The following is a 16,561-nucleotide window of genomic DNA, read 5'->3' as shown; positions in this document are numbered from 1 at the left end:
GTCATACCTCCACTGACTCGAGGACTGTAAAAAGCTATCCCACTACACTGCTAACAATGTCTAACAGTGCTCCAAACAGAAAACCTCCTGTCTGGAATGTCTGTCACACGCCGGAATCGAGAATAAAAACAATACATGTATACTTATATACAATATAAGGCATTTAATGTTTAGTATACTGAATTATATTGTTCTGAGATGTCTTGATTCCTTTGTTTTAAGTGTAGTGATCTCAAAACAAAACAGTGACAACTGGTTCATCTGCATCTATGAACTATATATTCCACCCAGAACCTCTGCCGTTTCTGCAGCTATACAACAGAGCGGGTGAGCTTCAAAGTCTTAGTCAGGGATTTGTAAAGATCCTTTTTCGCTGAATTCATAGAACGTTCCTATTTAAACTTCAAACTCCTCCACATTTTACGCATACTACCCTTTCCTGACTGTGATATCAGTGCAAATATAAACAAACCGACTGAAGCCCTTAAACGGTGTCCTTGGTGTAACTGCGTTTTGTTCTTGCGTAGCTCAAGTTCTTCAGTGCGCTAGAAAATGTGCTGCGAGGTTTTTGCTGAATGCTCATATTAGAATTTGTAGATTCCAATATGAGCATTCAGCAAGTAGAATTTGTTTACATACTTGGTTACCAGTGTGCTGAGCACCGGCGTCCCTCCTTTAGTTAAACACTTAGGAGCATAACAAAATTGAAGACAAACTCCCTTATCGGCCTTATCGTCACACTCGGAATATAACCATGGACACCATGACGGAAAAAGGATCGCTAAAAGCGAAGGATGAAAAGGAAAGAATAGAACGGACCCGCCCGGGCTGGCGAGTCCTTTGACGAAGGAAGGAAGTGGCAAATGCCGTCTTGTCGTGAGGAAAATGATTGGCTTGGATTTGAAATGTACTTTCTCTCTGTCCTAAATGGGAGGGCGCTTGTCTAGGCAATGCTATCACTGCGACGGCAGGTCTTCTGTGCAAGTGCCAAAACACTGTCAGGCAGCAATAGGGATGTAGCTCACCATAACAGATTTTTCAACAAAAATAAATATGCACCTTCAAAGCTATGCACTTGGGCAGGGATTCTCACCTTTTAAGCCACGTGTCACTCCTTCTTTCGTTCAAGTCGGGATTTCAGCTCGGTGAGTTTGCCTCTGGGAAACTGAGTTTTCTTGTGTAGGCTGTTGCACGCCTTCACCTTGTCTGCTCATCGTGTTCTCCGCTGGTCAATAACACAGGCATCCCTAGGAGACAGGGTTAAGAATAACCCATAATAATGGATTTTCCGCTCTCTTAATCGATACCCTGTCTCGCCCGTTTTGTTAACCGGTGGATTTGCTCTGATAAGGCTCCTGTGGCCCTAATTGCGCGCTGGGTTTAGCAATTCGCTTTGAACAAATTTAATATGTAAGGTGTGTGATCTTAAGGTCTTGGAGCATTTTTTAAAAATGTGGCCTAGTGTGAGTATAAGAGAGTGCTGTGCGTGTGTGTGTGTGTGTGGGGGGGGGGTGTTTGAGTAAGGTTCTATGTATATATATGTGTATATATGTGTGGCTGCACGTGTGTGCAAATATTGGGTATTGGGTAGTGTTTGTGTGTGTGTGTGTGTGTGTGTGTGTGTATGTGTGTGTGTGTGTGTGTGTGTGTGTGTGTGTGTGTGTGTGTGTGTGTGTGTGTCAATGACAATTTTGTTTGCAATTACAAATGTATATAATCTTGAATATTTATAGATAAAAGAGAACATGGACCCACACATCCTCTAAGCAGCAAACATAAATCTTTCAAACTAGGACCAGCCTTTCTAAACCTGCCTGGGTTACAAAAAGACGCCGGTTCTCTCTGTTACCACCGCCCGTTGTGTGGGAGCAGATTTGAAATGCACTAGGGGTTCACTAAGTAGCTGTCGGGCATCATGTAGCGCGCTTCTCTGTAACATCAACGGTGTGCATCCATTCCAGGTCCCAGCAAGCTGCACCACCATCATTAACTGACCTCCAGATAGGCTCTGTGTGTGAGCGTGGGTGTGTGTGTGTGTGTGTGTGTGTGTGTGTGTGTGTGAGTGTGAAAGCAGCGTATCAGCATTAGTCATTATTCTTTCCATTTGAGCAGACATGTCCTGATGAGGACAGGGATATTTACCGCCATGGTGAACAAGAACCTCTCCACAAATGAGGCTTTTTGGGAGCCCGAGCTGTCTGTCATGTCCGATCTGACAGCAGGGCGGATGCGGAGCACGGAGCCAATTACCTTTCCGCGCCGGGCTGCAGACATCGGACTGACCAGAGCTCCCGTTCCCAATACCGCATATCTTAAGAAACTCTAACCGCAGGTGTGTGCATTTAAGGGGGCTTGTCCCCACACTTGGAGATTAAAGCTGGCTGAACCGGTCCGCCCATCTCCGGGGAGCCGCAGAAGGTCATCGTCCGTCACGAGACGGAAAACTATGCCACCGTTCGTCCATATCCCGCAACGGTGCCTCTCCCGAATCGATCCTCAGATCTCTCTCTTCAGCCACTGATCTGTAAAGCCCTTTGCGAGCTCTTTTTCCTCTACCTCAGTCCTCTGTGTGTTCTCTCTAGCTGCATTCCTCTCTTTGTTTTCGTTATCGCGCTATCTGAGCGGCATGCCACGCAGGACCCAAAACCCTGGCCAGATAGAGCGTTGTGCCTGGTGCCTCTCGTCTCTGACCTCAACCTTCCCACATTCTGCCCAGAAACCCGCTGACTGGTGAACAAGGCTAACCCCTTCTCAGGAGCCAGGTCTGCTTGCTAGTTTTCATCACTCGTTATTACTTACGGTTTCTTGCTTTCTGTTTCTCTTTATACTATATAATACTATATAATACTTCCCTTATGTGGTAAGATCATTGTTCCTTTCAGACCTTTACTGAAGTTTACTCTTTTACTTAAAAATAGGAAGAGCTTTTGTCCTGCTGAGGAGAACAGCTTTTTTTCCTCCACTAATGATACATGGATTCTGGAACCAGAAGGAACGTTACACGGAGACGAATGGCTAGAACCAGCAAAGCCCTCCACCCCAGTAATCTCAAGTTATGGCATGGAAGCCCCCAAGAGCCAAAAAGACCCGCGGCCAATAAGCTGCCGGGTCGGTTTCTACGGTTCCTCCTGGTTTCGTGGGTCATCGATCCCCAAAGGCTCAGCCAGAGCAGAAGTGATCAGATTAGATGCCAGCATCACCCCCGGGTCACTCTCAGTGCTATGCGTGGCAAACTCTTCCATATTCAATCAGAATTGATCATTGCCATGGAGATGGACGACAGCTCGAACAGCTTCATTCTTCTGCCTTAAGTTGGGAAGGCTGTTAGGTCACACGGCGACCTTTCACCTCACAACACGCCCTCCTCTTTTTTTAATGCACAAAACTCTTTTTATTGTTTTCATTCCCTTAAGACATACTGATATTTAGCCATGTAGAACAACATTTAAATAAAGATTAATAACACTGTATGTGTTACAGTAGTTGTACTGAATATTTCTCTCTCTCTCTCTCTCTCTCTCTCTCTCTCTCTCTCTCTCTCTCTCAGGTTAAATGGGGTCAGAATCAAAGGGCTCTGCTCTGAAAGAGAGGCACCTCTGTTGGCCTGGATAAAGCCGGCAAGCCGTGGGCTGTGTTTGGAAACACTGGCCGTAACTGTGACATGCAGCCACAGCGGGGGGGGGCCCAGGGCAGGCCCCTGGTGGTCCCGCAGCCTTGTTACCCCCTCTCCTTCCCTCCGAGCCGGGTCAGGAGGTCAGGGATGACTGGTTAACCCGCTGACCATCACGGGGGCTTTTGCCGGAGCCGTGCACTTTATCTCTCCTGGCATTGTGATTTCAGTCATCGTAGGAAAGGTTTTTTCACACTAAATGGCGCTGGCATGAAATCGGGATAAACGTTAAACAGAGGCCGAATGACTAGGGCCAGCCATACCGTTTCCCCTGCAGCCTGTTTTCCGTACCGTACTCGAGGGCTGTCAGACTTTAGAGGCCATTTGTGCAAATGCAGTGAATCTAATGCACTCATAACAAGGTCTGTCATCTCGCTTGTACTTTCTCCTCTCCTCCTCTCCTCCTCTCCTCCCCTCCTCCCCTCCTCCCCTCCTCTCCTCCTCTCCTCTCCTCCTACCCTCTCCTCCTCTCCTTCTCTCCACTGCGGGCGTAACAGTATGCCTGCACTGTCGGCCCAGAGGATATGTAGTGTTTTCTCAGCAAAACATTGAACACAAGAGAGGCCTGGGACCGGTCTTCATCAGTTCCACTGCCCTAGGTAATGCAATAAACTCAGAGAAAAAGGACTGTGTGTATAAATCAGAGAGAGAAGAGAACACACACACACACACTCACACACACACTCACACGCACACACGCACACGCACGCGCACGCACGCACGCGTGCACACACACTCACACACACATTGTACACAGCATAGAAGACCTGATATCCTACATTAGACGTGACTCTGATCATATTAAGGTCTGATAATGTGAGTTAGATTCACTCTCTCTCAATGTGCCTTAATGGTTTTCACATCTCTTGTTCTCTGTCATTGCTAATCTCATTACTGAAGTTAAAACTCCTTATGTGCCAAACCCCATCACCAGACTGAAACACACCAGTTATACTCCAAAACAAAAGCTACCGTTGTCACTTATGCCAAAACAAACAAACAAAAACAAAAACAAAAACAAAAAAACCCCGAAATTGAACAGCAACAAATATTTGGCAACATTTACTCGTTAAAAAACAACAGGGGATTACAATTAACCTCGTCCAGGTCATTGTGCTCATCGAGGCATTCACTACTGTGTACTTCAATGCTGTATACACTTCACTCATACAATTCCTTTCCTGGCAAAAGCGGTCATATCCGTAGGCTGGACTTCTGGGTTGGACCTGATTTAGGATCTTGCCATTGGTGACTAACGTGAGCTTGTATTGCGCTGATGCAGGCCGTGAACACGTCTCCGTAGTTCTGTCTAAAGGTGCTTGCGTGCTGATGGACCCTAATGTGCATTGAGGGGGTGGCGGGGGTGGCGGGTGTAGCGTTTTCAGACGTCTGGCCAGCGGGATCATCCACGGGGAGACGGGCGGCAGGGCCAGGGGTGAGCGAGGTAAACGTGTTACTCTTGACATTCATCACGGCCTTGGAAGTAAGTGTCTGTAGCCATTACGCGGGGCCATCTTTATCTCCCTCCGTCTGGACGTAATGCGCCAGGCTAATTTGCTTAGCACTCGCGCGGCACGTCCATTAGGGACAGGAAAACCGCGACAAATCACGCGTGTGCCCCTTCCGTCTGTCCGTCAGATGAGTGCCGAGCCTGAATGGAAAGGAGAGAGAGAGAGAGAGAGAGAGAGAGAGAGAGAGGGAGAGGTCAGCAGGTTCCCTGGCCTACTCGTTTTCACGTCTGGTCTGAATAATAGGTGTAAATGTAGCCTGATGGGAGCAGGGTCAGGGAACTCCATCATTAGTGCATTACTGCTACAGCCATGCATCTCCATCTACTGGAACACAGACGGTGTAATGACCGTCGGGGGAGATTGGGGGTGGGTCGCGTTCTTTGTTGTGTCTCCACTGTGGAGGCCCAAATAAACATGCACTCGTTTTGGACAGAGATTACGGAGACAGAGATTACAGAGACAGAGATTACGGAGACAGATTACGCTAAAACACAGCACCGCTGTTCGGACAGGCGATTCCTTTTAAAGATTCACCCACGTCCTTCGTCCTGCTAACGGTGTAGCACTTAACGCGACGTAGAACCGGCTGATGGGCGCTTCGTGTCCAGTCCCAAGACAAGAAGTCATGTGGTGTAACTACTGGGCGCTGTTCTCGACAGCAGTGGGGCCCCCAGAAAGGGGCCGTGGAAAATCTTGGGATGGCACACTAAAGGCAGAGTGACCTCACCAAGTATACTGTGCAGCAGCAGGCGGGGGGGTGGTTCAGACTGTGACACCGTGACGGTGGCTAGCTGCCGCCATTTGTTATTTTCTTTCGCATGAACTATTGTAAAAATACAAATTATTGATTCAAATGGACAGTAGCTAAAATAATATGTCACATGGAGCTAATGGGGAGGCCAGTGATTGTATAAGGATGGGTGTGGCCCCTCCTAAACAATCCCCCCCCCCCCCCCCCCCCCCCCCCCCCCGGATGGCGACCCTGTTCGAGAGGGCCACGAGATACTGCCGCTGAGACGCTGTAGCTCTGCAGTGACATCTTAGACTTGAGGCCACTAACCATGCAGGAAATTATAGCGGTTTCCTGCAGTCGGCCCCATTTTCGAGCCATTTGTTTTAGATCTACTCAAATAAGCAACGCGGGCGCAAATATCCTGCTTGGTGCGCTTTATCACGGAGGGGTCGAGACGAAGACGTCGATGGTGGAGGCGGTGAAAGCATAATTGCACCTGCCGCGAGCACTCCCCCGAGGTGGAGATTCCTCTCGAACTGTCATTAGTTTCCTGGCCTAGCGAAAGCAGGAAACGCGCGGGGATCAAAAAGAGTTGACCCCGGAAACGCAAGGTGACGGCACAGCCACGCTGCGCCCGAGACTCATCTGAAAGCGCGGCTAGGAGGCATCAGCGAGACTGAGACGCATTGGAGGCATTCTCTGTGATGCTCATCGCAGTGTCGTGGGCCACACCGAACGTGAGAACGGAAGGGAGAGGGGGAGGTTTGGTTGTGTTTTGCTGCCGCCCTGCCTGTTGGGTAGGGCTGAACATTTGAAAGCAAACCAGTGAACTGTGTTCGGAGGGCGTCCACATGAAAGGCAGGGAAACAGAGAGAGAGAGAGAGAGAGTTAAGGAGGGAGAGGAAGAGTGAAAAAGGAAGGCTGTTTTGTGCTGCGTGCTGTTACCGCACTACCCCTCCTGTGCGCGCAGAGTCTTGTTTGCTCCATGGGGCTCCATGTTTGCTCGCTTCCCCCGAGGTCAGCCTGCTCTCTTCCCTTTCCAGCTCTCCTGTCCTGGCAACGCCCACCCTCGTAGCCCCGCCCCATCCAAACTCCAAAGGCACCAATCACCTCTTAATATGCAGATGGACTCTATTCCCCACCCCTCCCACCCCGCCCTCCATGCAAAAGACCCCTCCCCCTCTTCCACGCAGCCACACTGCTGATCGCTTGGCCCGCCACAATGGAGACGTAATCACACGAATGAGCGACTTCGAAAGGCTAGAAGGAGTGTCGAATGGGCAGATGATTTCTCTGGCACCTGCTAAGCATGGCTCTCTTTAAGACTGCGCTGGCAGGATGACAGCTTCTTCAAGCCTGACCGTTACAGACGGGGGACTAAGTGTCTCTGTTTGACACCACCCCAGGCAGTAGCTCCTTGCCACAGCACACACGGAGGAGATGTTTAGGGATGACTGTAAAGCAACTATTTGAATTTCTTTGGTAGGCAAGCATGCAAAAAAAAAAAAAAAAGTGTTGTGGCCTAAAAAAACATTCTGTGGTGGTCTTTTAGATGCAGGTTCAGACTTTTTCAGCAGCTTCTCCGAGTAAAAACTGAAAGTGGGTTAAAGATCTTATCTGAGGGGCTTTCTGAAGCTAAGCTTAAGACTGAGCCGTTTATCTTCCAAGATGGGGTCCCTGTGACTTGCCCCCTGCCCCCGGGGGTGTGAACCTGCCCTGGGAATGAAGACTGCTCGGAAGTAGGAGGGGCAGGATCTAGTGTTCTGTCTGGGTTCAGGGGGCAAACTGGTCCCTCTCAGGAACCGGGTACGGATGAGTCCACCAGGGCGAGGGTTCAGTCCTCTCTCAAAAGTGCAGAAACATCTTGAGATTGGGAGATTTTCTTTCTGATGGTCAGCCTTCCAGTTTTGATGGTCAGGAAACACAAGATGTTGTGTGGATGAGTATGTAGCTATTCTGTTTACATGGGCACCAGATGATAGAGAGGAACACTCGAAAGATCTGAGAATCTGACTTTTCATCACAAAACTTCACCTGGAAAAGCAGTATTAGTTTAAGATACAAAAATCTAGTTTTATGTAAATGCGCATAAAGATTGTGTGTGTGTGTGTGTGTGTGTGTGTGCGCGCGCGCGCGTGCGCATGTATCTTTGAAATGGCATACGGTTAAAATGCACGCACAGACAGCGGCAGTCTCGAGGAAGTAATGCTTTTCCTGCGCAGCTCAATATCCTCCTCTAACGGTCATATGTATAGTCCGCAGATTAAACGACGGACACGAAGGTCTCACATTTGCGTCCACACCGCCCCCCCCCCCCCCCCCCCCCCCGCGTCATGCCATCGCAGCGGAACGCGTGACAGAGTCGGGTTTTGTTGTCACTGAATGAATATAACTCTCGTGGTCTGGAAAAACTGCCTTCTTCCACCCGGTCCACTCTGTCGGGGGAATTAGGTCATGGGCGCGCGGCCCACCGTCTTAATTGGACACGCAGCCAAACCCAGGTCGAGAAAACGCAGCTTTTGTTAAATGTGCGGTGAAGAGGCTTCCCAATAAGATATTGTGAAGGAGATTGCACGGTGCATGAAAAACGGACAACATTCCATCAAGGATAAATGCAGGGTTGTTTTATTTTTGCCCCTCATTTTGCCCAGTACTGGTCCTTGAATGTCTTTATAGGTTTATGTACAACACGGGCTGCACAACGCCGGGCCCTTATAAAAATCAGCGTGGAAATTGACTATAGATATGAAACCAAATCCAACATTACGGTGAAGGATTTGCTATAGATATTCTATATCAAATTATGTGACTATATTGTGAATGCACTTGAATTAAAGAATGGGAGATGTGTGTCTCTGGAAATCCGCCCAGATGACATATTAATATAAATATATAAACACACGTTTTCTGTGTGGAGTTATCGACTATGTGTGTGCTTACTCCTCGTTTAGTTGTTGTTAAACACTGTGGCTGCGCAGTCGTCATTTCCAGCCGCCTGGAAATCCTAAATCCGGTGTGAATTTAAATGTGTCACATTCAAACGTAGCGCGTTTACTATAACCTTATGCGCTGGGAGACTTCGCAGCAAAATTAGTTTTTTTGTTGTTGTTGTTCTTCTTCTTCTTGAAACCGTCCAATACCAAGGTCTTTAACCTGCATGGAAAGACAGAACGGACAGTCCGTGATTTTCCTAGCGGTGAAATTCTAGCGCTGCGCCGTAGTTCGTGCGCTGCAGCAGATGCGCCTTTATCGCGCGTGTCGCTTTAAATGCGCGCCCGTGCCGCCGGGTCCCCGTCCTCCGCTTCCCTCCGGCAGCCTGCAGATGATTGACGCGCAAGACCGGGCACGGAACCCCCCCCCTCCCGTCGCCTCGCGCTCCGCTCCTCACTTCGCTCGCTCGTGAGGAGGCGGCACAGTAACTTTGCACGGAGAGAGATGCAGCGGGCGCTACGGGCAGCCTGAAAAATGGCACTCGTTTGGATGTATACGTCCCTTCTTATCTTTCACTTTTCCTTCCTCAAACCGAGTCGGGCTTTAAGGAACTATCCCGAAAATGAAGGTAAGCGTTTTTGCGTTTAATGGACGTGGGATCGGAGGAATGAATTTCGGCGGTTTGTGGTGCAGGACTCCGGTTTCTCCGGTTTCTCCGGTTTACCGAATTGCAGCCGGGGGTCCTGTGGTCCAAATGAAACATGCATGGTACAGCGGGCGGAGAAACGTTCACGCGATTTCGTTTGAGTTTCTACTTCGTTATTATGCAGAAGTGACACATGCTTCGCTGGGAATCTCGGAGTCCGATTCTGTGCGTCGGATCTTAGGAAGTGAGTTGTCTTTTCCCCAAGTGTGTGTGTTGCGAGAACTGTAATTTTTGCAATGATGGGCGCTTTTAACGCAAACGACGGCGCTGGTAAATGAATGTTTAGGCTACGACAAACGTGCCGTGAAATGGGACAAAAATAGCGGGAGTCGCGCTCTCCACTTTTACGGCGCGTAACGTAATATTTGTCGTGGGAATTTCTTAGTTTCGGGCATTGCGTGTTTACGCAGTTCGTCAGTCGCCTCTGGCCAAATCCTCAAGTTCGGGACATGTTGGTACTCCGTAACTTAGCCGCTAGACTACATATCTGCTGCTTTCGAAGAATGAGCATCGCTGTGAGATGCAAACGCTTTTATGTTATACTGTGTTCAGTTCGACCCGACATTTACAGTACTTGAACGATTAATAAAGATTTAAAATGAGCAATATTTTCATGTGACTGTATATTTTCATGTGAAAAATATACGCATACGTTTTCCAGCTCTGGCTTCATATGTAACGATAATGATATGAAGCATTGTGTATGAATCTTTTCGACTCAATTCTGCGGGTAAAAATTACAAGCAAATATCAAATTAAATATACGCAAATATCAAGATGGAATTAAGCGCCTGATAATCAATTGTGTGTGTGGGAAATGTGTTTGCACAGACACAGTCATTCTTAATGAAGAGTAAATAAGCCTCTTCATGCAACTCAAGCCTTGTTTGAGGAATTGCAGATATATGGGCTTCTCAAGCAAAAGGCATGACGGCCCACGGAAACCCAGAACTTCTGGGGAGGTTGGAGACCTCCTGAATGTTTGAGCCGACGAGCGCAGCGTTCAGTCTGGGAGCGCCAGACTTGCTTCTCCATCTTTCGTTCTTGATCCATACGATGCCATACACGCCGTGGCTCAGGGACACGGAAAAATGGCAAAAGCGATTTCCGAAGGGGTAGGACACATGCTGGTGTAAATGACGAGCGGTGACTCGGCTCAGTTGGAGTGGGAGGCGGAGGACATCAGAACAGCTGCATCGGCTGCCTCGCCTCCGTGATGGACTCTGGGACTCTGGCAGCTCGACGTTGACCTTTTCTGCTCAGATCACTTTAGCTGGTTTGCTTTTAGTGGCGAAGGTTCATGTTTGGGGTGAGGGGTACGTCACTGTGCCTCAGTGGGAAAGGGCAAGCGGTCCCGGGCTTGGGGACAAGCCTGGAAAAGCAGGGAAGAGCACATGGAAGAGCCCCGGGAAGAGCACAAGGAAGACTAGGGAAGAACACGTAGAAGAGCAGGGAAGAGCACATGGAATTGTATATGGAAGCGCACAGGGAATTGCATATGGAGGAGCACAGGGAATTGCATATGGAAGAGCCCAGGGAAAAGCACCAGAAACCGGCTCCTAGACTGGCACTTATTTTTACTCTCATGGAAAAGAACCCCCCCCCCCCTCCCCTCGCGTCTCCTCGCTCTCCCTCTCTGTCCTCCGTCCAGCCTCTCTGGGCTCGGCCCTCACCTCTGCCGCAGACCTGATTGGAGAGCCGCTGCAGCCTTTGGAAGGCGAGGCGTATGTGTGAAGCGAGCTCCGGGGCTCGCTCGAGTAATCCGGCTCCCAGGATCGGCTCTGCTTCCGGCTGCCTACATCGTGGGCTGGGGGCCCTGTTGCCTGCCTGGAAGCCTGTCCCGTGGTTGCTGCGTTAAGCCACCCCAGAGGCATGGAGTGCCAGTCAAACACAACTCAGGGTTCGTGTCCTCTGAGTTAAAACGCACCGCATGTGAGTGCCAGTGCTTTGCAGGTTCCTGTGTAACCTTGCTGACCATTTGCAGTCGGCCTTGGGAATGAGTTGTCTAATTGCCCAAACCTAGGTGAGCAGAGCTCGAATGATAATCTAAGGTGTCTAGCGTTTTTCAGTCAGTTGTTTGGTCATTTCTAAATAGATTTCTCTTTTACTGAACTAATTAGTGTAAGTGTTCTTTACACTATACATAGGCTATTAAACTACAGATACAGTATGTAAAAAAAGAAGCCAGGAAGAGGTAGCTTATAAATAGCTGTTAATATGGCTCAAATCCTGCCCAGTGTTCTTTTAAAACCCTCTAAACAATTAATGCATTATAGGAAGAGGTCTGACTTTAGAGCAGTGACTCTTCTCAACAGCAGAGGGAGCCAATGAGCGCTTACTCCCGTTTGCTAAAGCTGTGTATCCAGACCACTCAGATGGTGGTCTACTGAACAATTCAGATCATTTTTTTCTCTCCCCAAATTGGACTTTATGAATTTTATTCATTCACTATCCTTGAAGCACTTTTCACGTGATTATCCATGTGAACATAAATGTGAATGTAAATCAGAATACTTGTAGGCATTGCCTCATCTAGTCCCACTGTAAAATTACCTTGCTAAGCCAGTGGGTGAATAACAAATAATATTCTCACTCTCTTCTGCTGAGTGTCCTAAGCATATTGTGGCTCTGGCAGCGTTGTAGCAGTGGGTTCTCACCTCCGCTGTTAGAGTAGATTAGATTGAGGCCGGTCCTGGTTGGGGGACTTAATCAGTGTCAGGGTTTGTGACGAGTCAGAGCCCCGTATTTAACGCATGGCTGAGGCATCCCATTCCCAAATCCTTAATCTTTTCCCGCTCCCCTTCTGCGAGTCCCTCATTTTTTTCCCATTCTTCCACTTGCTGCCGAGCTAGCATTAGCGTGTTCGCTAGCCGTGTATATAGCTCACGGCCCGGGGCTTGCCCGAGCCCTCCCCGCAGTCTGCCAGTGTTAAATGGATCGTTGGCAGCCTACCGCGCCTCCACTATCACTCCTCCATCACGCCTCCTCCACCCCCCCCGTATTCTCTCCTGATAGGTCAAAGGCCAGCGTCTTTTTTTAATTGCTCGGAATTCTTAACGGCCGCGCTCACGGGCAGCCGTATGATTGGTCGGGGCGATCACTCATGGATCGCTCTAATTAACCAGATTTTGCCTTTGACCTTGAATGGCTTAGGACATTGATTGGGCCCCCCACTCAGCACTGGGCTTCACCTCTATTACTGGGATCACTGCTGGGTACGCACTGGGACTCATGTCTCGCCGAGCAACGTGTAATTATAAACGAGGCCTCAGAGGGGTTATTAATACCCCCGATATGCCATTATTACCTCACACGCGTCTCGGTGTTGGGGTAGTTCGGGGGTCATCCATTTTAACCAGGCCTGAGTCATTGATGCTAACGGTTACATGTAATGTAATGGATAAATTATAAATATTGTAGCAGTCGAGGGCAAAGGACAGATATTGAGCTTATCAAGTGGCAGGGGACCAAACCCCTCTAAAATGGCGGAGAGGATGAGGAAACAGCCGGAGAAGGGCCCTTGTGAGTGAAGCACTGCCTTGAGTGCATTTGAGTTGTTGGTTTGTGCTACATCCATTGCTCATGTAAAGCAACACTTCCTTTGACACGCGGGGCTGGCAACCCTCTTTCACTGACATGCCCTCCACAGCATGGCAACAAACGTGCCGTTGGCCAAAGGCCTTGTCTTTTCTTGTTAACGAGCAGCTAACCCCCCCACACCCCCCCCCTCTCTCTCTCTTTTTTTTACAAACGAGTGCCTCTCACACACTTCTCTTCTGTTCCGTCTCGGTGCTTATGCTCTGTTGTCTGCACTGTGGCGGGAAGCTCGTTAGCGAGCCGGTCGACACAATAGTAGGCTGAAGATCCCGGTTCTGACGTCGCGCCGATCCAGTGATCCGGCCTCTGGGCCCGGCCTTTTATTTGTCCTAATTGAATTCATCTGTTAGCGTGCTCGCCGCTCCGTCCCGCGCACACCACCTCCCGCTGACCCCTCATGCGCACCCTCTCACTCTCTCTCATGTAACCCCAGATAGCCCCCCCCCAGCGTATTCTCAGAAGGAGGTTTCTGCTGCACATCCGCATGGGTACATTAGCATAGCATAAAAGCAACCATCAGGATATTTCCGTATTTAACGTGGCGTTATGTATGAAAAGCCTTTTGTTTCTCCGCCTCACTCTTTCTCTCTCATCCTCTTTCTCTCATCTGACCTTTTTCTCTGGTTCTCTTTCTCTCTTCTTATCTCTCTCTATCCCTCTCTCTCCCCCTTTCCCAACGCTCCCTCTCCTTTTCCCGACGTTCCGCCACCTCTGGTTCCTCGACCCTCAGATCCGATCAGACGGGCAGCGGATGCCGGGGCGGTCCGACGAGCGTCGACCGTGGCGACGCTTCCCGCCCGGCGGGTCAGACGGTGGTCGGGTTTCCAGTCCGACGCCACCACGACCTTGGCGGGCAGGTCCCTTTCCCAAGGTGGGGGGACAGCAGAAGAATGCGATGCCCTCTCAGAGACGTGATCCGGTCTCGTGCGGTTTTTGGAGAAAGGGCTTTCCGAAACGTAACGCACACCGCGGATGAGGTACATCGGGATGTAACCAGAGGATCCTACACCCTCTGCCAGGAAAACAGGAGAGCTCAGACGTGTTTACGCGGCTGGCGTTTGGGACAGTGGTGGCATTTTTTTTTTTTTTCCGTAAAAAAAAGTAAAAGTGATACTACAATGCACCGCAGGATGAGCAGCGGTTAGCAGTTAAGTGCCCCGAGAGCAGGCTGGGCGCGATTTGTTTTCAGGAGCCGGGTGGAAACGGAGACGCCGGGATCTGCACGAGTGTTTCAAACTCCGTGGAATGTGAGCCCGGAACGGGAGATGGAGGAGAGAGAGAAGGAGCGAGGAAGGAGATCGCTTCTCGTTCGTTTGAGCTGCACCCGCCCGTGTGGGTGTGACGAGATCAAGTGCCTAAAAACGGAAAACGGGAGGTTGAAAGGGGCCAAGTTCTATGGCACAGGAGCCTCTTATATCAGGAATGGGATGGGATGCGGAATGGGAATGGAGTGATTGCCCTTTGGGATCAATAGTCATAAGCTAGCAATGAATAAGGATTTTTCCAGTTGATTTTTGCCTCTTTTTTACTCATGGTTGAACAGGTCAGGTATTGCTAATACACTGACTCATCGTCAAGTTAAATTAGTCCGATGGTCAGAGGGGAGAGGTGGAGAACGAAGGGGGGAGAGAGGGAGAGAGAGAGAGAGAGAGAGAGACAAACTTTCTCTCCCTCTGGCTGCCCCTCTCTCTAGCTCCACCCCATGTGATCTGCCTACTGTCCAGGGAGCTCTGGGTCCCATCATTCAAAGCTGCCTTCTTCTCAAGCTTTGTGTTGCCATGGAACCAAGCTGTGTCCTTCCTGTGACGGCAGGCCTGGGTTGTGTGCATGTGAAAGAAGAGAGAGAGAGAGAGAGAGAGAGAGAGAGAGAGAGAAACAGGGAGAATGTTCCGCTATGCCTCTCCCACCCCCTGAGTCCTGGACGTATCGGCTCTGGTCTTGGTCCGCCGCATCCTTCTCGAAGCCCTGAGTCCCTTGTCCTGTCCCTGGCAGAATCCCGGCGGCAGCGAAGAGGAGGGGTTTCGTCGCTGAGCTTTGATCCAACGCTGGGTGTTGATCAGCTGGTGACTGGGTCTCCTGGTCTGAAAGGCCCCTGTGGTCTCGGGCCTTTAGGCCTGTGTGTAAGTGCGATGTGGAGCGCCGGTCCCAACATGAAACAAACACACACGCACACACTGGAGTGCCCTGTTCTTCTGTTACCAGGACAACGCTCTCACCCGAAGCACTGGAAGGAGAGCTGAACAAAAGCTCTGAGGAGCACTCACAGACCTCATTCAGTGTGTGTGTGAGTGTGTGTGTGTCTCTGCGTGTGAGTGTCTGTGAGAGATAATTCTTTTATGTAAAAGGTGCTCCTTTGTGTATGTGTGTGTATGTGTTCATTTTAGAGTGCAGGTGTGCGTTTGTGAGAGAACTGTATTTTTTTTGGTGAAAGCTAGCCTTATTTGTGTATGTCAGACTTTTTGAGCGTGTGTGTGCGTGTGTGTGTGTGTGTGTGTGTGTGGGGCGCTTGCCATGTGGTGGATGGCCCGTCTGTACTGTTGGCAGAGTTGGCCGGGTATTTGATTGCTGGCAGGTGCTTTAAAGGGCCTCTATCTACACAGATCAGAGAGCGGGATACAGTAGATCACAGCCACGGAAACAGGCACACACACACACACACACCTCCTCCCAGAGGACCCCTCCCCTTCTACAAGCAGCCCATACTGCTCTCTCTGTGGGAGCTCTGACCAGGGAAAGACAGGCACACACACACACACACACACACGTTACTCCGAACAAGGCTGGAGTGTCCATTTTCCGGGCTCTCGCCTCGTTGAGAACTGCACACCCCCAAGGTGTTTGCAGCATGACAAATATTCACCCCACAAAGATGTATAATCAGGAAACACAGACATATCAGCACAGGCATCCACACACACACACACACACACACACACACACACACACACACACACACACACACACCTAAACAAACACTTCCACTCAGTGTGAAGCTAAACACTGCACCAGTCAATGCATTATGTTATCAGAGTTATCGATCTATCACACAATTACAGTGTACTTTGTCTTGACTAGGCTCTGATTTGCCCTGGGGTGGGTGGGTCTCATTCCAGTAAGATATCGCCCCCCAAAGCCCCATCCCCCATCCCTCCACCTCCCCCCACACACAGACACTACTGTCTGGAGTTTACAACTCTGCCCCTCCGTGGCTAATCGATACGTAAGCATGTTTGAAACCGGAGACCGCAGAAAAGTGGCCGCCCGCTCTGTGAGTTTGCCATGCGAGGCATGCGAGGCCGCCCCCCCCCCTTCCAAACCCCCCCCCCCCACCCCCACCCCCACGAAGCCGAGACGAACGGGGCGAGAGAAGAGCTCCCATCACCCCCGGACGGATCCGTCTGCCGCGACGCGTC

General features: G+C 49.9%; 1 protein-coding gene across 1 annotated transcript in view; it reads left to right on the top strand.

Moving 5' to 3' along the window:
• The first annotated feature begins 9,239 nt into the window (after positions 1-9,239).
• The window catches only part of epha4b (eph receptor A4b), an 82,501-nt gene continuing 75,179 nt past the window's right edge, over positions 9,240-16,561 (top strand). Inside the window, exon 1 of the mRNA XM_035536401.2 lies at positions 9,240-9,473. Coding sequence (XP_035392294.2) covers positions 9,380-9,473 — 94 coding nt within the window. The 5' untranslated portion in view covers positions 9,240-9,379. The remainder of the gene's footprint in view (positions 9,474-16,561) is intronic.

This window comes from Electrophorus electricus, chromosome 20, assembly GCF_041902795.1.
Source record: "Electrophorus electricus isolate QZ-2024a chromosome 20, ASM4190279v1, whole genome shotgun sequence".
In the NCBI taxonomy this organism is placed as follows: Eukaryota; Metazoa; Chordata; class Actinopteri; order Gymnotiformes; family Gymnotidae; genus Electrophorus; species Electrophorus electricus.
The sequence above is the reverse complement of the archived record's forward strand: the minus strand, read 5'-3'. Positions and strand labels throughout refer to the sequence as shown.